Source organism: Paramormyrops kingsleyae, chromosome 19 (assembly GCF_048594095.1).
Source record: "Paramormyrops kingsleyae isolate MSU_618 chromosome 19, PKINGS_0.4, whole genome shotgun sequence".
Classification (NCBI taxonomy): Eukaryota; Metazoa; Chordata; class Actinopteri; order Osteoglossiformes; family Mormyridae; genus Paramormyrops; species Paramormyrops kingsleyae.
In genome coordinates, this window is record NC_132815.1 from 30,060,739 (window position 1) to 30,083,963 (window position 23,225).

A 23,225-nucleotide genomic window follows, 5' to 3' on the forward strand; every position below is an offset into this window, starting at 1 on the left:
AGCAGTGTAAGAGTTTGACCAGTGTAATCACTCCCAGGGCTGTAGTGGAGGCTAAACGCAAGTAAACACGGTTTACCCACCTCTGAAATTTCAGAATTAGAGTTTACCCACTTCTCAATTGATCTAAATGCACATCATAGTATAGTTTATGCACAAAATGTGATCACAGAATTCGTAGTTCACCCACCTCTTATTTTACCACTACACCCCTGATCACTCCGTTCTGTAAGGGGATATGGTACACAGGTGGATTCTGGCATGGATCAGCTGGACACGGTACACATGTAGTGTGATCACTAACCGTGCCCCAACATGGCTCTCACTGTACGTTCACACCAGGAGAGACCAAAGCGAACACGTCGCCAAGGTCGTTGAAGAAGCTTCGTTGTTGAATTTGCTTTATTCACTTTGTTCGCTCATTGGAATGTTTGATTTAACCGTGGGGCGTTGGTAAATCTATATATTAGAATTGGTTTTCACCGAACCGCGTCATAACTCATTACATAAGGTTAACTGACTTTTAACTTCTCTTTTTCGCTCTGGTCGCCCAATTCGCTTCGCTGCCAGTGAATTTGCTTTGTTCGGCCAATTCGCCGACTCTCCATAGAGAAATAATGACTTTCGTCGCTCTGGTCTCTTCTGATGTGAATGTACGTGACATCAATGACACTCCAAATAATAAATATTTGAATTAATTTCAGAAAGTTGGTGTTAATTATTAACAGTTTTTTTTCACATTGGAGAACTTGCAATGCGTAAATCATGGGGAGAGACCTATCTTTTCCCATGGTAATAACCAGGCTGCTGAATAGAAATGGGATGATTAGCAAAAGTGCTTTGATTGAATTGTATGACATTGTATTGTAGAGCATGAATTGTATGACATTCAAACTGCATGATCAGTTTGCATTGTTGATTAAAACTGGACAAGTTCTAATATTTTCTGACTTCTGACACTAGTTTGGACCCACAAGTGGCATGATGACCTAGCAACTAGCCATCCCAGACAATGCTGGCGTTTTTTTTTTTTTTTTTGTTTTTTTTTGAGGGGGGGGGCCCTTGCGAACCAGGGGCCCACACAACCCATAATCTGTCCCTGCATAGGGGGCAGGGCTCGCGGCACAATATCAGTCACACTGAAGAGAGTCAGACTCCAAGAGGAGCCCGCCAGAGATCAAAAGCACCAGAGAACAACCCAAGAGTGGAAGCATGAAAAAAATGCCATCAAAGAGAAGGAGACCTGAAGTCAGAGATAAAACCATGTCAAGCAGGGGATAGCGGGGCATGAAATGGCAACAGCAAGCTGAAGGTCTGACAGCAGTAACCCTCAGCAAGGGCTGCTGTCAGGGGACAAGAACAGCTGCCGAGCAAAGCGGAACTGTAGCGATAATACAGCCAGGCTTTCCAGAGCCCCGGAGTGCTGTTACTGCCAGAAGGGCCTACAATGCATAATGGTGAAATGCAACTAAAACCAACGGGACGGGACATTAAATCCACTCTGCTCACTGGGACTTCTGAAAACCAAGACAGCAGCGAAGGCGCTGGTGATGCTCACCTGTTCTCTTTGCCGTTCTGAACAACGGTGTGCCTGTCAGCGGGTGTCTTCTCACTACACACATACGTGTTCCGCCTCGTCATCCCAGCAGACATGGCGTTACCCTGAAGTGAGAAACGGCATCTGCCGATCAGAGTGGCAACCCCAAGAGCACACAAAGGAAGCCCAACCTCATGGTGGCCATTTTTGACAGGCAGGGGAATGAAACATGTGGCAGCGCCATGTGACTGTGTGTATCTCTTAGCATCTCCTTCCAAATGCTGAATGCTGTCATGGGAACAAGTACTGGCCTGGTTCCTGGTGAAACTGACAGAAAGAGACCTGACCGAGCCAGACAGCAGCCCACACAGCTGAAAAACACATCGACAGAGCAAAACACATATCTGCCAGCTTTGAATATGACACACATGCTTTGTGATAAACACCCTTCAAGGTGGCCACTATATCATAACATTATATGTTTCAATTATTTAACCAGTTATTCATGTTCCAAAACCCTCACCTTCTGTGCCCCTGCCTCACAATGATTCTTTACTTTATAATTTCACTGGGTAACAACTAGAATGTGCGAAATCTCAGAGACCTCTGAGAATTACTCACTAATGAAACCTCACTGATACAATCCATCTTTATATTTTCCCTCTTGATATTTTCCACTCTATTATCATTAGCAACTGACTATTATCAGATGAGGCTAAGCACTGATTATTTACTTTAACTCCTTGCTGTCATGGTGATTGTCCCCTTTAGCCGTAAGTGATACTGCTTGAGCAGCCGTGGTGATGCCACAGTGATGCAGGTGGGGGGCACTCACGCTGGGGGCAACGGAGCCCTTTTTGCGGTCCGGAATGTCAGCCTTGTTGGGGTTGTTGGCATTGCCCAGCATGGGGCTCGGGGGGGCAAGGCCACGCCCTCCAGCCGTGCTGGACTTCCGTGGCTGCGTCACACCATCCTCTTTGAGGTCACCCTCAGCTGGGCTCGTGGGGCTCCGCTTGGTGTATCCTACTGCCGAGGTGACAGGGGGGCCAGCTGGAGGGGGGAGAATGCACGAGGGTGGGTCACACTCAGAATTTGAACATCATTCACTGATTTGCCAGAAGCCCCCAGTGTCTCACCCCAGTTGGTATACTTCATCCCTGACTGGCCCCCAGTGTCTCACCCCAATTAGTGCACTTCAACCCTGACCTGCCGCCAGTGTTTCACCCGTCGGTGCACTTCCTCCCTGACTGGCTGCCAATGTCTCACCCCAGTTGGTAAACTTCATCCCTGACTGGCCGCCAGTGTCTCACCCCAATCGATGCACTTCATCTCTGCCTGGCCCCCAGCATCTCACTCCAGTCAGTGCACTTCATCCCTGACTGGCCGCCAGTGTCTCACCCGTCGGTGCACTTCATCCCTGACCGGCCCCCCATAGTTTCTCCTTTGCCTCACCCATCTCACCCTGGTCACTGTAGCGTCTCTGCTTCTGGCTGGAGGTACTCCTCTGCACCTTCAGGTGGGAGGGGGACTGGCCACCATTGATCTCGCTGTTGGGTCTGGGTTTGGGGACCGAGAGGTGGCTGCTGGTGCCTGAGTCTGCAGCATCCGGCTAAATGGGGGGGTGACAGCATGTGAGTGCACAGCGCCCTCTGCGGCACAGTCTCCTGCTCTCTTGTAACATCAGTGGCTTAAACATACCCATAAAATGGATAATACCAGTACAAATAACAGCAGTAATCACTGTGCCTCTGACTGGCATGACTAACATCAACATCATGAACACCAGCATCCCCCTGATAGCTGTCTCATCTGCAGAGCATTTCCCTCACCTCTGAAGATTTCCTCCCCAGCAGCAGGTAGGTGGCAGTCATTTCATCATACACCATACGTGCCAGCGAGTCATGGATCTCCTCGCGGGTGTAGCCCATCCCCACCATGATGTCTGTGTACCCAAAGAGCAGGAGGAAGGCACCAAGTCAGAGCCAAGGAGGGGGGCATTGCAGCACTGTATTCTGATTGGCTTTCATTACTCAGGATACATAGGAAGCTAACAGTGAGTTGTGCGAGTGACCCTGCCATTCTCTCACACAGTAATGTCATGGACCAAATGTGTTCGGGAGAGACTGCATCCAAGCCATCCTGCAAATCTCCCTGGATGAGCAGAGGCATTCAGCAAATTGCAGATTTCCCCCATGGGGCTTCGATTCTCACTGTCCACTCTGGTTGTAGTACAGAGTGTCCACTCTGTCTTAATACAGCGGCATCTCACATCTACTTAGTAGTGAGATGCGTGATGATACGGTTTTTGATTGGCTTCAAATCTTTCCATCAGTCAATAGACCAGCTGCTATTGGTTGGATGTCCTGCTACAGAATGCCCCAGCCCCAGTCAGCTGGATGTTTTGGCTCATGTCAATATTCACAAGAGGGGCGCTTCTTTAATATAGTCCCACTAAATAGCCCCCTTTCATGCCCAGAAAGATTCTTAAAGTGCTGGCTGGAGTAACGTCACACCAGGACGTGGTGCTGCTGGCTAAGCATCCTCTGTTCATGCAGGTATGTTACAGAGACGGGGTCAAAACACACAGCTGGCACACTCTTTATACTGGCAGAGTCTCCAGTGAGGCAAAATTCCCCAGCCAAGCACTGCAAAACACAGGCCTGAGTAACAGATGGAGAATAAAAGCTAGTTCAGTACCTATCCTCTTCTGGTCAGAGATGTCCAGCTCCGGCTCCATGAATGGCTTCAGTTCATCCTCCTCAAAGCCGGCGTTGATCCACCGGTCCTTCATGATTTGCTGAAAGAAACCAGCAACACAACATTATATCACTTCACCTGAAGCAGTCAGAGGGGCTCTTCTGGCGAGAAGGTCATCTGGTCAACATCTATGGTTAAATCACATCAACATTAAATCGTAAACATCCATCCAATCATCCATCCATTCATCCATCCATTGCATACCGGTTTATCCTAGTCACATCCATCAACAAATGTAGATATCAAACCTTAATTTCACCTGTACTGTTCATAAATTTGCAGTATCACCAATATTCCCAGAAAAAAGGAACCTGACTCATAGAGAATGTGTGATGCTACCTATACTGCTGCTACCCTACACTGTGCCAAGTGGCCACATCTTTAATCTCACTAACTGGTTCCAATGATAATTTTGTGAAGTATTGATACTTGTACCTAAATTAAATTTCACAATGCTACTGCAAGCTGAATACTTAGTTAGCCATCGGCCTCCACTTGAAAACCAACATTGTAAAAAAATTTGCAAGCGACCACCTACAAGCCACCTGATCAATTCAATTTTAGCCCCCTGACCATAGAGCCCCTTGAACACCTCTGGTACATTCGCATGCATATTTCTCTGTTGTTAGTGTGGCTACACCTCTGTTTCTTCACAGCTGGGGCTTAGGAGGAGTCCAGAGGCATTTGCTGAATTGTCGTCTTTGTTGTCCCAGTTCTCATGATGACCACACCATCTTGTGGTCATCATGCACATGCCAAAGCTGGCATGTGCATTTATCTATTTAGCAGGTGTTTTAATTCAAAGTGATGTACAATTGAGAAAGCAGGGTCAGCCAGTGCTGGGAGAAATTAGGAGCTAAGGCCTTGCTCAACGGCCCAATGGTGGAATCATGCTACTGACCGTGAGATTTGAACCAGTGACCTTCTGGTCAGGGGCACAGCAGTGTTGTTGTTTTTTGTTTTAAATCTATTACAGCAGCAACAGGATATGGAAACTTGTGGAAACAGAACTGGAGTTAGAAGGGCTCTAGTGCCTTAGTGAGCAATTGCACAAAAAGGAAGAGTAAAAATTGAACAGAACATTACCATCGCCATTTGCTCTCACCTCAAGCGTGCCTCGCTTGACAGGGTTCAGCACCAGAAAGCGTTTTAGCAGGTTCTCACAGTCCGTGGACATGTAGAAAGGAATCCTGTACTTTCCCCTCAGCACACGCTCACGCAGCTCCTGTAGGGCGCAGTAGGGAGCAGGGCAAATAAACAAACAGAGATCAATGAGTATTTATAATTACAGACCGGATATTAAGGCGCAAACAGAGAAAATCTACTGAGACGAAATGAGCCAAAACATTTCCTCGTACTAACCAGACGGGACAAGTCTCATTTCCCCGTACTAACCAAATGTGATGCGATGGGCCGGGCCTCATTTCCCCGTACTAACCAAACGGGACGCGATGGGCCGGGCCTCATTTCCCCGTACTAACCAGACGGGACAAGCCTCATTTGCCTGTACTAACCAGACGGGACGCGATGGGCCGGGCCTCATTTCCACATACTAACCAGATGGGACGCGATGGGCCAGACCTCATTTCCCCGTACTAACCAAACGGGACGCGATGGGCCGGGCCTCATTTCCCCATACTAAACAAACGGGACAAGCCTCATTTCCCCATACTAACCAAATGGGACGCGATGTGCCGGGCCTCATTTCCCCATACTAACCAAATGGGACGCGATGGGCCGGGCCTCATTTCCCCGTACTAACCAAACAGGACGTGATGGGCCGGGCCTCATTTCCCTGCACTAACCAGATGGGATGTAGGTAGTTCCTCATAGTTCTACAGACCTTGAGGTTCTGGCCATCGAAGGGCAGTGAACCGCTGACCAGCGTGTAGAGGATGACCCCCAGGCTCCAGACATCCACCTCGGGCCCATCATACTTCTTGCCCTGGAAAAGCTCAGGGGCGGCATAGGGGGGGCTGCCGCAGAAGGTGTCCAGCTTGCTGCCCAGCGTAAACTCGTTGCTGAAGCCGAAGTCAGCGATTTTGATGTTCATATCCCCATCCAGCAGCAGGTTCTCTGCCTGCAGGGGGTGGGATCGTCAGCAGGTTTTGATGAATATACCATAATGCAGAGTTTCTCAACACTGGTTCTCGGGGGGGCCCAGACATTCCATGTTTTTGGGGAAGAAACAAAAATATATCCTATCTGGGAGTACCTGAGCACCAAGTTGAGAAACAAGACCATAACGCATATCCTAAAATAAATGTATACATTATTGAAAGTCGGCTATCCAAATATTCTTTAAAAGCTTAATTAAATCATGAATGGAAAAAAAGACAATATCCTAAAATCCACCATTCCTGCCAGCATGTGTTTTTTATCTCTTTATTCACAAATCACCCCCAGGAAGACCCCCACACGCATGCACATGCACTGACACATGCACACACACATGCATGCAGCTCTTCTTACCTTCAAGTCCCTATGCACGATGTGCTTCTGGTGGCAATACTGCACTGCAGACACTATCTGAGGAGACGCCATGGTGAAGGTTAGCAACAGGGGGCTCAAGCTTAGCCAGAATCCTCATTAATCAGTACAACAAACTATTAACTATTAACTGTTGTGAGAGGGAACAAATATTAAAAGCTATAATTATTGCATGCAAATTTTTCCACAATCCAACTTGAAACATTTACACATACATTTTAACCAGTTGTGCATTTCTGTTGTAATTTTGGGTTCAAGGGTGCAAGGACACAGCAAACTTGGCGAATCCACAACAGAGTCAACAGAGGTGCCGAGAATGACTTGGGGTAAAGCTAACCCAGACCTCTGAGTCGATTTTCTAATAAAGCCTGCATGGGCTGGGGCAGGGGGGTGTCGGGGGGACATTACGGCCACGTTGACCGACCCACCACACTTCCCAAAAACTGCAGAGAGAACCGTGGGGCCCCGTCCCTGGTCTATTCCTGCCACAAGCACAGAGGACACGTGGTCACACCTTATAGGCTTTGTGCTATACCCTGAATCCTGGAGGAATAGGGGTGGGGGCAATTTCACCTCCTTACAGCTGCAAGTACAAGCCTTCCTGCCCATGCTCAGTAAGTCCCCGGGCCGTGGATTTTTTTCTTTCTTTCAAAGCCCCTACATCCATTGACCCAGACATTTTTAACCATGAATATACAGGACCTGCAGACCTCAGAAAGCGACATTCTACCACACCACTGCAGAACCAGCAACATAGATACCTCCTGATAGCCAAATATAAAAGGGTTGGCTCTATATGACCTTTCCAGATGAAGTACACAAGCTTTCTAGATACCGTATAAAGCTGCATCACACCAAAGCAGCCAAATGTAGCATATCCTGGCCGAACAGGCAGCTATTCTAGGTAATCTCAGTTAACACCCAGGAAGCGAAATGATTCAGCAAACACAAGCTGACAGCTGCAGTCTGTGGGTGTCCCATCTTCAGCCGTGAAGGTAATGTACTATAGGGACTCGCCTGACAGTACAGTGCAGCGTCTGGGCCATGACTTGAGCTGCGACTATTCTAACACCAGTTGGGTAGAAGCAGCCCGTGAGAGCCCAAGCACTGCACAGGAATTACTATATGAAGCTAATGGACAAGGGCGGGGCATGATTCTCAACAGTGGGAGAGCAGAGGGTGGAGTTTCCATGCTGGAGAGTAATGTCACGGATTCCATTCTTCCACTGGTGAGCAGATTGACCATGTACATACCCCCCTCACCAGTCAGGAGGTGATGCTTCACCCCAGCCTTGACACATGAAGGTCTCTGTGCCCTTAGGGTGGAGGAAGTGAGGTATGGACCAGGAGTACATGGAAACAGAACTCTGACACAAGGCTAGGGACGACCCGAAATGAGCACACTGCAGTACCTGTCTAAATTTAGCTCTGGCCTCCTTTTCCTTCAGCCTCCCGTGTGCGACAAGGTAGTCGAAGACCTCGCCTGCAAAGACAGAGAGCAGCGGAGCTGAAAGCCGCAGTAAGGAGAGAGTCACGCCACGTGCTGCTTCCCCTGGGTGTGCCGGTGTCACCTTCAAGCCACTGTCAGGAGACACGTGACACCCTCTCTGCTTGAGAATAATGAGCTGGGTAGGGAATACCACGGGTGACCAGGCTCTTCTACATCTCTGCAAGCGAAGCCTTTAAGCCAGATTCCCTTGAATTTCAAGATAACGTTTCCATGTGATCATGACGCGTTTCTGTTTAAAAAGCTCCCCGAATGACCAGTAGCCCTTATCCTGCTGTCCGATGATGCCTTTACTTTAACACATGACTGCTGAAGGGGAAGATATTAACTAGGGTAGCACTATCTGCAGCTGAATAAGCAAAACTGCTGCTGGAACAACGTGCTGTATGGAGAGAATGGAGAAGAGCAAGAGGAAGACTAGTTATGGAAGTAAGTGGGTCAGATTCTGGGAAAATCTATATTTTAATGTCACTATAGGCCCACTGCTAGACCTGCAGTCTCGGACTTCTTGTGCTACCAGAAGCTTCTGATTGGACCAGTGGTTTGTGTTTGTGGGTTGCCAGAGCCTCCTGATTGGACTTGCTGTTTGAGGGCTAACAGAAGCTCCTGATTGGAGCTGCGGTATGTGCTTGTGGGTGTACAGAAGCTTCTGTTTGGGGTTGCTGTTTGTTTTAGGGCTGCCAGAAGCTCCTCATTGGAGCTGCAGTTCATGGTCTCTTCAATATTTACACAACACCTTTCTCATACCTACAAATAAGCAAAAGTAAAAGCAAAGAGAATGCCTTCTACATTAGGAGTGTCAAAATTACTTCTATAGGACTGTGCATATACAGGTTTCCAGTCCAATCTATTACATCAACTGGTTTAAACACAAATTCATCAATCTTTGCAAAAAGGCCAGTGCTATAATACTCGACATATTGGGTCATAAAAGTTCAATAGGGTTTCACAAATATGTCACATTTCTATATAAACACCTGTGTCCCATGCAAACAACTCCCCCACCCACGCCCCCACTCACGTATCCCATATTGGGGGCATTGGCTGCATGTTAGCGACATGCAGCATGACTCATCTGTCCTCCGGCTCACATCATTACCAGAGTGAGAAGTGTCCCTCCCCCACCCTAGCTACCCAATCATATCTCCGATCTCGCATCACGTGGAGATGGCAGTGTCACCTCACCTCCACTGGCATATTCCATCACCAGGTACAGCGTCTTTTCTGTCTCTATGACCTCGAACAGCTTAACTGTGGGAGAGAAGAGATGCAGAGGGAGGGGGGCACAGACAGTTAACTCTACAGACAGCAGCAGTCGGTCTCAAACTCCGCAAGAGATTGAGAAAATAGGTTTTACACACACAGAGTCTGAGACAATCCCAGACACTCCCCAAAGTAATATGCTTCTGAAGAAGGAAGCTACTCAGCCACTGCTCAGCAAACCTTGAAGGTGCACATGATGACACAATGAACATTTTAGGCTGCGACAGCCCTCCACTTTTCATTCTACAAACTTGGTCTGGATGAGTTTCACAGTAACACTCATTATGACTATATGATTGTGTAAGGGCCCAAAAGCCCCAGGTCCAGAGGCACTGCACACTGCTGACCTCCTCCTCCCTGACAAAAATAAAGCATCACTATTCCATGATGCATTTATTCAGCCTTAAGGTCACCAAGTCACATGAAACAGGACCGTGATCTTCAGACAAAGCACACTTACACACTAATAATAAATAATAATAATAGATCCTTTATTGTCCCCGTGGGGAAATTACTTTTTACGCCTCCCTCAACTTGATCTTTGCAGAGTAAGTTGTCCGCAATGGGCAGCCACCTATAGCAGCACCCAGGGAGCTGGGGGTTAAGGGCCTTGCTCAAGGACCCGCAGACGTGCTGAGGCTGGGTTTGAACCGGCGACCTTGTGATTACAGGCACACAGGCTTAGCCCACTGAGGGGTGTAAATAGTCTATTCGATTCAACAATTATTGGTGGAACAAGCCAATTTATTGGAAATCTTTTATTTAAATCACAAATACTACAATGGGAACTTAATTGCACATTATTAATTATCACATTCTTTTTTACTGTTATTATTAAACAGGGAGAACATGCCAAAGTACAACTGGCCAAAGGCCTACTGCTGTACTGTACAGAAAAAAAAAAAAGCACATTAAAGAGGTACCTGATAGGGGAGGGGGGGGACGACGATAGTTTGCTTGCGCAGATTAGAGAACAGGTGTTACATTTCTTTATCCTCTGGAATACGAAAGATCATTCTGTTGGCCATTCTAAATAATGAATCATAAACATGTCATTGGCCGGTACTCTGAGAATTCTTCTAGGAGCTGATAAAATCCCTTGTCCAATGGAAAATGGCTGACTGTCTAATGCATTCATCATTATTTTGATAAGCTGTGTCTTTAACACTGGTACTGCTAACTTTGAATACTTTGAACTTTGAGGTTTGATTACAGGCCAAGATTAACAAATTGGACCAGTACCGATATCTTAATTTTTAAAATATTTTAATAGACACGATTATGTTAACTAATATGTCGTGCATCTCAAAGCCTAACATTATTCTTCAATTGACTAGCTAGTAAGCTAATGTTTTTTTCCATTGCTACTGTATTTTGAAAAAAGAATGACTTTCTTGCGCTACCACACAATGGCATTTCCCAAAAGCATTCTAGCACTCAGATTATCTTAACCAACAGAGAGAGTATTCTGTGCTACAGGGGTAAGTTTCCAAAAAGCATCATATTGCAAAGATCATCTGGCAACACTTTGTTTATGAATATTAATGAGCCTTTCCGTGCCATCCTGTGTTTTGGAAATTTGCGTGCTGGTATGGCTACTTTGCGTATCTATCTGCAACAATTGAAGAGTGTGCAACTTGGAAGCAGAAGTGTGTTCTTTACCCCTAAAAATTGACTTTACAGGTCATGCCACCTTAATAATCGACTCATCACGATGTATCTGTATATCTCTATTACACACTAATAAGGTTATGGGGGCTAAGCATGTCACCACACCCAGACAGAACGTCAGAAAGGGCCATTAACAGTGGGGCTTTAATCCTGTAGAACAGCAGGATCTGCTGTCCTAGCACCTGCCATGCACATCTCTCCACAGCATCACAACAGCGGCAGCCTAGAGGCTGATGTGTCATCAAGCCCATACACGGATTCATGGGAAATGCTGGTGCATTAAAACAACGTCATTCACAGGCCTGTTTACCACTCAGAAAGTGCCCCAAGGAACTCTGAGAGACAGCCACGAGACAATACTCAGCAGACCGTCTACGGGTGAGAGGCCCCGGAAACCCAGAGAGGACTCAAGCGATGACTGATCCCAATTGTTACTGGGCTCACTCTTGACACACATCAATAGGGCTAATGTGTTTGAAAGAGAAGCACTTCTGAGGAGCCAGCTGTCATCAGTGTGGGAGACTCTCAGTGTTCCAGATTCACCGATTGTGTCGGGTCCACATTTGATTTACTGAGGCCCTCCAGCAATCTCCAATGCCCAGAGAGCATGGACCTCAAGTTTCCAGAAGTGCATTGCGATTCTCCCATGATATTATCAAAAAAGCATGAGAAACATGTCTCATGTACAGTGGATATAAAAAGTGTACATACCCCTGTTAAAATGCCAGGTTTTTGTGATGTAAAAGAATGAGACCATAATAAATTATTTCAAAACTTTTCCCTCCTTTAATGTGACTTATAACCTGTCCAATTCCTGAAACTAAAAAATAAAAAAATTTGTTGAGGGGAAAAATATGAAAAATAAAAAAAAACATACAATAAGCTGTTTGCAAAAGTGTGCCCACCCTTAAACTAATACTTTGTTGAAGCACCGTTTGATTTTATTACAGAATTCAGTCTTTTGGGGTACACACCTGCCATCAATGAAAGTGACTGATTAACTCCAAATAAAGTTCAGCTGTCCTAGTAGGATTTTCCTGACATTTACTCAGTTGCATCCTACAGTAAAAGCCATGGTTCGCAGAAAGCTTACAAAGCATTAAAGGGATCTCATTGCTGAAAGACATGTCAGGGGAAGGGCACAAAAAATTTACACAGCATTAGATATACCATGTAACTCAATGAAGACATTCATCAAAAAGTGGAGAAAAATATGGGACAACAGTAACGTTACCAAGAACTAGACGTCCCTCCAAAACTGACAAAAAGACAAGACAAAAACTGGTTAGGGAGGCTGCCAAGAGGCCTACTGCAACACTGAAGCAGCTGCAGAAATTTCTGGCAAGTACTGGGTATGTACTACATCTAACTACAATCTCCTGTATTCTCCCTATGTCTTGACTATGGGGTCAGGTTACAAGGTTAAAAAGAAAAACATCCAGGCCCAGCTACATTTTGCAAAAACGTACATCAAGTTTCCCGAAAGCATGTGGGAAAATGTGTTCTGGACTGATGAAACTAAAGCTGAACTTTTAGGCCACAATTCCAAAAGGTATGTTTGGTAGCAAAACAACCCTGTGCATCTCCAAAAGAACATCATACCCACAGTGAAGCATGGTGGTGGCATTATCATGTTTTGGGGTTGTTTGTCTGCAGATGGAACTGAGGCTTTAGTCAAGGTGAAGCAGATTGTGAACAGTTCCAAATTCCAGTCAATGTTGGCCCAAAACCTGCTTGAAAGAGGAATTCCACCTTTCAGCACAACAATGACCCCAAGCATACATCCACATCAACAAGAGAAAGGCTTCACCAGAAGAAAATTAGTTTTTCCAAAAAGTTTTGGAATGGCCCAGCCAGAGCCAACTACAGTAGCTCAATCTTTGTCTCATCTGACCATAAAACTTTTCTCCAGAAGTCATCTGTCCATGTGGGCAGCTGCAAATTTCAGTTGAGCTTGAAGGTGTCGATTTTGTAGCAGGGCTTCTTTCTTGGTCGGTATCCTCTCAGTCTATGGCTATGTTAATTCTCACTTCACTGTGGACAGTGACACTGGTGTTCCAGCAGTTTCCAGTTCATGGCAGTCTTGAGCCTTGGTGGTTCACGGATTGTTCCTGAACATCCTAACCAATTTCCTTTCATCTGAGGGAGACAGTTTGGGTTTTCTTCCAGACCTTGGCAAAGTGGTGACACATCCAAATAACTTGTACTTATGTACAATTGTTTGAACTGATGACCTTGGAATCTGCAGTTACTTAAAAATGGCTCCAAAAGACTTTCCCAACTTGTGTAAAGCTACAATTCTCCTTCTTAGATCTTCAGTGAGTTCCTTGGACTTTCTCATCCGAGTATTGGTGAATCCAATGAATGCTGTCAAAGAAATCCCTTTTATGCTGGCAAAGAGAAACTACCAGCTGCAGTCAGTCATGATCACTAATGAGAAGTCCTTGGCCTTGTCAATTTAAGACATTCTAGAACCTTCAGCAACACTTATTAAAAGATTTAGGTGAATTTATGTACAGACGCTAATCTACTTGATGAGATACGTTCCAAATGGCTGTCCATAACTTGAAATGTTCTTAAGTCGTTATTCAACAACATTTTAGGGTATACGCAAGTACAAAGAACTAGGATGCTGGAAGTAAACATGCTATGCTGCTGCACGGCGGGAGTAGCGGCCAGAAGTCGGACTAGGCGGAATTGGCGTGCAGAAAAAAAAAAATTGATGTTGCGGAAACGGGAGTTTGTAAGTAGAGGAGCGTCTGTATATGTTTCTGCCTGTATGTATAATTTTAACCATGTGTGGATTGCAGAAAATCCAAAATAAATGTAAACATGTGCACCCAATTCTTGTGGTTAAAAATCACTGACAATGTATATTGCATAATTATTCCACCCTGGAAAAAGAACGGTTCACTGGTTCAAATCAATCATTAAAAGCCCAAAATTAACATGACATGCATGCCCCTGATGAGTGTATGTAAACTTCTGACCACAACTGTAGAAGAACAGGAGATATATGAAGTATCTTCAGTGTTCAGGAACATTAGAAACTGGGAGCCCAATACTCTGTGATCTGCTGTTTAGCAGCATCTGCACCGATGGCTCTCAAGTTATTTGCATAATTGAGAACAAATGTCTTTTGGTTCTCTAACAAGGACCTTAGTTGCATATATTCAGCCAGGATGAACAAAGGAAGGATAAAAAAAGAAAAATATAGGCCACTGAAGAGTAATGGCATTAAACGCAGACCTTCCAGGGTTGCTGGCCGCCCAGTGATAACAGGAGAGCAGAGAAGAATGCACAGCTTTCAGCAGACCTGTGCATCGTCAGGGGCTGAATCACCCTAAGAGCCAGGGCATCCCCTGCAGTCGTGTGGCTGGCCAGGAGTGACGAGCTTGGCACAGAGGACTGCATGTCACACAGAAACCCCCTCAGAGGCGAGGTGTCTGTGTGGCATCGGCAAGTAAGCTCAGCTAGTGACTAAAAATAAAAGATGGAAATTATCCAGACAATAAGTTTAAGAAAGGAGAAGGATTCACAATTGGAAAAACTAAACTCCATAACCCCTATACATAGACTAAAAAAGGTGCACTTATAAGCACGCAGTCTGCTTCTCGGAACAGAGTGTCACATTAGCATTAATCACAGAACAGACGCAAGCAGAGAACCATTACTGAAATGGAAGTCAAAAAAAGATGCTTACCTATATTTGGATGATTTAAAATCTTCATTATGCGCACTTCCCTGAAAAGCTGTGGAAAAGAAGGTAATGCAGATTAGAGCCTGATCACAAGTATCCACAAGCATCCTTGTTTGGATTTCAAAAAAAGCCCTTAGTAACTTGAGAAACAGCTTTAGACACACAGTCATTATTTCAATCACTTCTACATCACAGCCACAACTGAAAGATCTGGTTGCATGTAAAGTAGTTAAACCTTACTGCTGTGCCTGCAAGAGCCTTGTGGGCATAAGAAACAGCAGGGAAGTGCAGGAAATTAAAAAAATATTTGGGGGCACTGTCTAAAAATGGGAGCAACTACAAAATTTTGGGGCACATTTTAAAAACAGCAATTAATGCATAAAGTTTGTTTTTAATGTAAAAGCCCAGATTACAATACATACAGTAATCATCGGTTAAATTAAAAGGATTCTATCACTGTTCCAAAGAGAAGTGTGCAATCATCTGTATATGTATACAACTGTACGCGAGAAACCAGGACACAGTTCTTTCAAATGAAATAGTTTATGGTCTTATTTTATGCATCCTCTTTGCTGTTGAAGATCTATTAAAAATATCTGGGAAAATGAAAGGCAGTGTTTTATGACTGTAAATGCAATGCCGGTCCCTTCAACAAAATAAAACAAATATTGCAAGTTACGATATTTTTAACCTGTGAGCCGTTAAGTAATATTTTAAAATCAAAAGAAACAAACATCAATTATTCTTTGCCTCCATCAACTGTCCTATGAATTCTGGGAGTCTGTGCAACATCAAGACCGAAGTTCTTGCGCTGTCTACAGCCAGGAAGGAGTACTATTGGTTTTAACACACAATAAAAGGTATATCAATATAAGCAGAATTGTGTCATCCTATATCTGATTTTGAAAATATATCAATATACCGTGAAAATTCAATACAATCTCCAGTCCTTGGAAATAGTACAAGTTCTTGATGGGTGGGTGGCGAAGCCATGGGTAAGCTGATGATGGGTAAGCTGATGATCCATAGTCACGCCCCTAACAGAGATATATTAAAAAATAAAATTGGCATCTGCCTGGTATCGTAACCGTGTTACATAGTAGTACATAGCTACAGTTATGTATGTACGCAGTGTGAATAAAAATAAAATGGTGGCTTAATGTAGGATTAGGATATTGGCCAAAACTGGCCAAAATCAATTCATTTTTATATAGCGCCTTTCACAACAGAGTTGTCCCAAAGTGATTTACATGGATGTGTTGTGATAAAACATCATTAGAGAGTAGGGATGTAACGATACACTCAACTCACATTTCGATATGATTCATGATTCCGAGTTCACGATACGATTTTCTCATGATTTTTTTAAACATTTTTTTATGTTCCATGAATGCTTTTTTTAGGTGCACTGAATGCTCTATAAATGCATAATGAATGCATAATGAAGGTGCATTTAATATAAAGCGGTACCAAATAAACTAAAGCTTACATGTGCAGCTTTTTAGCGTGGTTTGCCCTTTTAATAATCTTCGCTCTGGCGGTGGTGAATCGAGTTCGCTGTGGTGCCGGTGGATATGCTGAAGCATGTCCGTTGTGCTATTTGTGTATGTTATCAGTCTTTTACAATGTTTGCACGCAGTTTTTGTCTTGTCTGTGCTTTTCTCGCCGTTCTCTTTTGTGATTACCAGAAAGCTAAAACGCTACCACACCACCGTTTTAAGATCGGGGGTGTGTCCTCAATTTCAAATTCGCTCGCCATCTCGCGATCGGTCAAAACCAAAAACTAACGTATGACGTCGACGTGAATACGCAGTGACATCTGACGTCGAACTGACGTTGAGAAATATTATGTAATATTACACCAGTTTTTCGGTTAAGTAAAGTACCGTGAAGTACTCCCACAGTAGCGAATCATTTTCCACATCAGCCGGTTTAAATCGCCGTACATTTACATCGATTTTTAACCAATTCACGATTCATTGTTACATGCCTATTAGAGAGAGATACAGAATGGGAAAAAGGAAGGAAAGAAATTAAAGAAAGGCAGATGACAATGAAGGAGAGGAACCAAAATCTCCCAAGTAAAGAGGAGAAAAACCTCTGGGGGTGCAAGGTCAACTGGCTGCCCAACCCCCCTGGGCATAACTGAAAGCAGAAATAAGTTGACATGTTTGCAAAAGATAGGTATAAACTGTGAGATTATATATACATTGCTCAAAAAAATTAAAAGAACGCTTATTAATCAGAGTATAGCATCAAGTAAACTAAACTTCTTGGATATTCATATGGTCAGTTAAGTAGCAGAGGGGTTGTTAATCAGTTTCAGCTGCTTTGGTTTTAATGAAATTAACAACACGTGCACTAGAGGGCAACAATGAGACGACCCCCAAAACAGGAATGGTTTAACAGGTGGGGGCCACTGACATTTTTCCGTCCTAATCTCTTCTGACTGTTTTTTGATGTGTCATTACCAAAAGTTTTGCTGTGTCTCCCAGCACAATCTCAAGGGCATGGAGGAGATTCCATGAGACAGGCAGTTACTCTGGGAGAGATGGACAGGGCCATAGAAGGTCCTTAACCCATAAGCAGGATTGGTATCTGCTCCTTTGTGCAAGGAGGAACAGGATGAGCACTGCCAGAGCCCTACAAAATGACCTCCAGCAGGCCACTGGTGTGCATGTCTCTGACCAAACAATCAGAAACAGACTTCATGAGGGTGGCCTGAGGGCCCGACATCCTCTAGTGGGCCCTGTGCTCACTGCCCGGCACCGTGGAGCTCGATTGGCATTTGCCATAGAATACCAGAATTGGCAGGCGCCCTAGGCGCCCTGTGCCTTACACAGATGAGAGCAGATTCACCCCGAGCACATGTGACAGAAGTGAAAGGGTCTGGAGAAGCTGCAGAGAACATTATGCTGCCTGTAACATTGTTCAGCATGACCGGTTTGGTGGGGAGTCAGTGATGGTCTGGGGAGGCATATCCATGGAGGGACACACAGACCCCTACAGGCTAGACAACAGCACCTTGACTGCCATTATCAGGATGAAATCCTTGGACCCATTGTCAGACCCTATGCTGGTGTAGTGGGTCTTGGGTTCCTCCTGGTGCACGACAATGCCCGGCCTCATGTGGCGAGAGTATGCAGGCAGTTCCTGGAACATGAAGGAATTGATACCATTGACGGGCCCCCATGTTTGCATGACCTAAATCCAATAGAACACCTCTGGGACACTATGTTTCGGTCCATCCGACGCCACCAGGTTGCACCTCAGACTGTCCAGGAGCTCAGTGATGCCCTGGTCCAGATCTGGGAGGAGATCCCCCAGGACACCATCCAAAATCTCATTAGGAGGATGCCCTGACATTGTTACAAGCACGTGGGGGCCATACAAACTACTGAGTACGATTTTGAGTTGCTGCAATGAATTTTCAGCAAAATGGACCAGCCTGCTGCATCATTTTTTCACTTAGATTTTCGGGGTGTCTTTGAATTCAGCCCTCTGTAGGTTGATAATTTTCATTTCCATCAAACGATGTGGCATCTCTGTTCCTAAGACATTACCCAGTCCATATCAGTATAGATATCTAGCATGACTTTTTTCCCCATTGAGATCTGATGTGTTTCCAAAGTGTTTTTTTAATTTTTTTGAGCAGTGTATATATATATATATATAATATATATATATATATAATATATATATATATATATATATATACATACATACACACACACACACACACACACACACTCACCTAAAGGATTATTAGGAACACCTGTTCAATTTCTCATTAATGCAATTATCTAATCAACCAATCACATGGCAGTTGCCTCAATGCATTTAGGGGTGTGGTCCTGGTCAAGACAATCTCCTGAACTCCAAACTGAATGTCAGAATGGGAAAGAAAGGTGATTTAAGCAAGTATCCCATTATTCTTACCGTCCACACATTATACCACGGGTATTTACCAAGCAAGGACCCCCATAGTAAAATTCACCAAGTGGGAGGGGCTAATTTTATTGTCAAGATTACAAAATACCACTGTATTCCAAAAATATCATAGTATACGCTAAATAAGGTGAGACCCCATGATACTGCAATACCACCCAAGCCTAGCTATAGATTCAGTGAGGATAAGCCATGATTCCTGAATTTTGCCCTCAGGATAAAACTTGGGCGAGTTCAGAAAATACTTAAATACTTTTAACTTCAACGGAGCAGCCATACAGTGAGAGGTATTTCTCCTTTCAGGCAACAGAAGTAATCAGCCTATTGTTACGACACAGGGCATGATACAGCTATGTAACAGCTTTGGTTTTGGTGTGTGGGTGTGTGTGTGTGTGTGTGTGTTGCCCCTTCACCACCAGCTTCAGCAGTCCACCAGAAAGCTGCTCCAGGTAAAATGTGAAAAACTACTGAGGCAGTTTCCTGAGAACATAAAAGTGCAACTGCATCTCAAATTCTACAGATATGTGCCCACCCAGCAGGGCCCAAACAGGCCTGAGCACCCAGCCATGCAGAGGACAGGAATATGCCCAGGAAGGGGGTACAGCTGCACAATACAAGATGGCAAACTCTCAAATGGCTAGTCAGGTACGTTCTTATCATGGAGTTATTTTCAACGGTGGCCTTCCTTGGAATCACCAGTCCATCTTTATCAGTTGGCTTAGCCACAGGGGTCTTTTCCAAGCTGGTGTCGTGGAGAACGCAGCCTTCAGAAGCTGTCCCAGCAGCCTGAGCCTGAGTATTAGAATGACAGGACTTTCATTTCTATATTTGACAAGAGTTGAAAAGATTACATCTGACCCAAGGCTCCCCCATGTATCCTGACCTTTGTTATACTAGTGGTGCACCAAAGTGGGCATTTTGACCAATAACAATAACTGATATATTTTTTTTATCTGATATCACCAATAATGAGCACACCTTTGCCCTCCAGAGATCTGTAGTGAAACTGATGTTGATGAGGTTACTTGTAAAGATCCTGCGAACGTTTTTAGCAGTCACATCATATAACGCAGCCAATAAGACGTCAGCAAAGTAGTGCCAATTTGGGAGCCCGCAACGAGGTTCTATGCGGCAAATTAACTAATGAAATCCCTTGTCCTCCACTATGGAAAATGGCTGGTCATCCAAAGCAATCATCTCCATTGTTGTAAAACAGTAAAATCCTGTTATAGTGGACTTGCTTATAATGGAATATGTCTATAATGGACGAGGTCCGCTGGTCACGGCCTAGCGCCTTTAAGAACATGAAGAAAAAGCATAGGACTTTGGATATAACAGACTGTTTTGCCAGGTCCCTTGAAGTCCATTATAACTAGATTTCACTGTAGTTATAACTTTAGTGCTGGTGTGGGACAGAGGCCAATGGCTTGATTTTTAAGTAACATCAGCCTGTACCAATATGTTAAACAATGTATTGACCATCTCCAACGACAGACTGGAAACATGCTGAGATCCACCAATGGGTAAGACACCCCTGGTGTACCAGCTATATAATGCTGGGGTTGGGCACCCCTGGTATAACCCCTGGTTTGTTAGGGCCACATAGGTATACAGGGATGATGTAGTGACGAGATCCCGAACTAGGGGTGGACGACATGACCAAAAATGATCATCACAGTATTTTTCACTTTTTAGACCGTGATATCATGGTATTACTTTCTTTCCATGTTTTGAGAGGACTACCATGTCCTGTCCCTTCATGCAAATTAAAAGCAATATTTTGTAATAAGAACATAAGAACATAAGAACATAAGAAATTTACAAACGAGAGGAGGCCATTCGGCCCATCAAGCTCGTTTGGGGAGAACTTAGCTAATAGCTCAGAGTTGTTAAAATCTTATCCAGCTCTGATTTAAAGGAACCCATGGTTTTAGCTTCCACTACAATAGCAGGAAGACTATTCCATACTCTGACTACACGCTGTGTAAAGAAGTGCTTCCTCAAATTTGTTTTAAAATGTTCTCCCGCTAATTTCCACTTATGGCCACGAGTTCTAGTATTTAGACTAATATTGAAATAGTCATTTGGCTGAACAGCATCCAGACCCGTTAGAATCTTATAGACCTGAATCATATCCCCCCTTAGTCTCCTTTGCTCAAGGCTGAACAGATTCAGTTCCGCTAACCTCTCCTCGTAAGACATTCCTCTAAGACCAGGAATCATTCTCGTAGCTCTTCGTTGCACCTTTTCTAAGGCAGCAATGTCCTTCTTGAGGTGTGGTGACCAAACCTGCACACAGTATTCTAGGTGGGGTCTTACCAAGGAATTATATAAGTGTAACATCACCTCCCTTGACTTAAACTCCACACATCTAGAGATATAACCCAACATTCTGTTCGCCTTTTTTATTGCTTCCCCACATTGGCGAGACTGGGACATGGAAGCATCAACATACATACCGAGATCTTTCTCGTAATCAGCTACCTTTATTTCAGTGGAACCCATAAAATATCTGTACTGTATATTTCTGCTCCCTGCATGGATTACCTTACATTTATCTGTGTTAAATTTCATCTGCCAAGTATCAGCCCATTCGCTAATTAAATCCAGATCCCATTGAAGCCTCTCTGCTGCTAGATTAGTATCTGCTACCCCGCCCACCTTAGTGTCGTCTGCAAATTTAACCAGTTTACTGTATGTATTCGTGTCAATATCATTAATGTAAATTAGGAACAATAGTGGTCCTAAAATTGAACCCTGCGGTACCCCACTATAAACGGAGGCCCACTGTGACATAGTGCCTCTAATAACTACTCGCTGCTTCCTATCAGTTAGCCAGTTTTTGATCCAAGCTGCCACAGTTCCTAAAATTCCTGCAGCTTTAAGCTTTAACAAGAGCCGTTTGTGGGGGACAACATCAAAGGCTTTCTGGAAATCTAAGTAAATCACATCATAGGCCTTTTTGTGATCAATTTCACTTGTAGCTTCCTCAAAGAATTCAAGCAGATTCGTTAAGCAGGATCTACCTCTCCTAAATCCATGTTGGCTATCCTTTATAATGTTATTTGCATCTAGGTAATCTACCATTTTCACTTGAATTATAGCTTCCATTATTTTTCCAGTAATGCTAGTTAAACTGATTGGCCTATAGTTTGCTGGATTACTTCTATCCCCTTTTTTGAATATGGGTGTTATATTAGCATGCTTCCAATCTGATGGTACCACACCGGCACATAACGATTTCTGGAATATTAAAGTCAAAGGTTGGCTAATAATATCCCTCATCTCTTTCAAGACTATAGGTAAGATGCCATCAGGCCCCTGCGATTTATTTATTTTGAGTTTAGCTAGGCTTAGTATCACATCAACCTCAGTTATACATATATTGGTCATAGATGATGCTGTATTTGTATTAATTGGTGGCAAGTTACTTGTGTTCTCTATTGTGAACACCCTTGAAAAATAATCATTAAACTCGTTTACCATATCAATTTCGTTATCAATTATAAGGCCCTTACTATCCTGCAAATTAGTGATTTCAGCTTTTAGTGCTCTCTTGGAGTTAAAATATTGGAAGAAACCTTTACTGTCATGCTTAGCCTCCAATGCAATTTTTCTTTCTACATCCCTCTTTGATAGCCTAATGTCATTTTTTAACTCTGCCTGTAGACTTAGATACTCCTGCTTGATTTTGAAATCATTAGTTATTTTCCAGTTGTGGAACAGAGCCCTTTTCCTCCTGACTTTATTCTTAATTTCCTTAGTAAACCACCTTGGTTGTCGTTTCCTAGATTTAGTTTTGCTGGAAACAGGTATGAAGTCCTCTTGCACTTGCAACAATGTGCTTTTGAAAAATTCCCATGCCTCTTCAACTGTTTTGCTATTTAACTCTGTCCAGTTTACAGTTTCTAATTTCCGTCTCATACCATTAAAGTTAGCCTTCCTAACATTGTATACTTTTAATTTAGACTTTGCTCTTCGTACACTAAAATTAACCTCGAATTTAACCATGTTATGATCACTACCGTACAATGGGTCTAAAACCTCTAATTTTCCAATCCTATCCTGGTTATTACAAAAAACGAGATCAAGAAGGGCTTCTCCCCTGGTAGGAGTATTAACAAACTGAGTAAAAAAACAATCCTGTACTAATTCCACCATCTCAAGTTCATTTACAGAAGAGCCAGAGACTGTGTCCCACTGTATCCCAGGTAAATTAAAATCACCCATAACCACCACATCATTTTTATTACTCATAATCCTGATATCATCATATAATATTCTGCTTTCCTCTACAGATACATTAGGTGCCCTATAACAAACCCCGACAATTAGGCCATTTGAATCTTTAGCAT

The 23,225-nt window shown here is 43.9% G+C and overlaps 1 protein-coding gene across 12 annotated transcripts in view; it reads right to left on the reverse strand.

Annotated features, from left to right (window-relative positions):
- Positions 1-23,225, reverse strand: part of LOC111834233 (MAP/microtubule affinity-regulating kinase 3-like) — an 87,806-nt gene that overhangs the window by 43,750 nt on the left and 20,831 nt on the right. For 11 of the 12 annotated variants that reach the window (XR_002835963.2, XR_002835965.2, XM_023793296.2 and 8 more), the window contains exons 4-14: positions 14,926-14,974; positions 9,474-9,539; positions 8,194-8,264; positions 6,764-6,820; positions 6,135-6,371; positions 5,397-5,516; positions 4,232-4,331; positions 3,364-3,476; positions 2,996-3,143; positions 2,370-2,584; positions 1,556-1,659 (exon numbers count right to left, since the gene is read on the reverse strand). Coding sequence is in view for 10 of the 12 variants with exons in the window: in XM_023793296.2 (XP_023649064.1) it covers positions 1,556-1,659; positions 2,370-2,584; positions 2,996-3,143; positions 3,364-3,476; positions 4,232-4,331; positions 5,397-5,516; positions 6,135-6,371; positions 6,764-6,820; positions 8,194-8,264; positions 9,474-9,539; positions 14,926-14,974 (1,280 nt within the window). In the remaining 2 variants the exon portion in view is untranslated. Of the gene's footprint in view, positions 1-1,555; positions 1,660-2,369; positions 2,585-2,995; positions 3,144-3,363; positions 3,477-4,231; positions 4,332-5,396; positions 5,517-6,134; positions 6,372-6,763; positions 6,821-8,193; positions 8,265-9,473; positions 9,540-14,925; positions 14,975-15,844; positions 15,949-23,225 lie in introns of those variants that run through there. The other variant, XM_023793304.2, reaches the window with a different exon arrangement.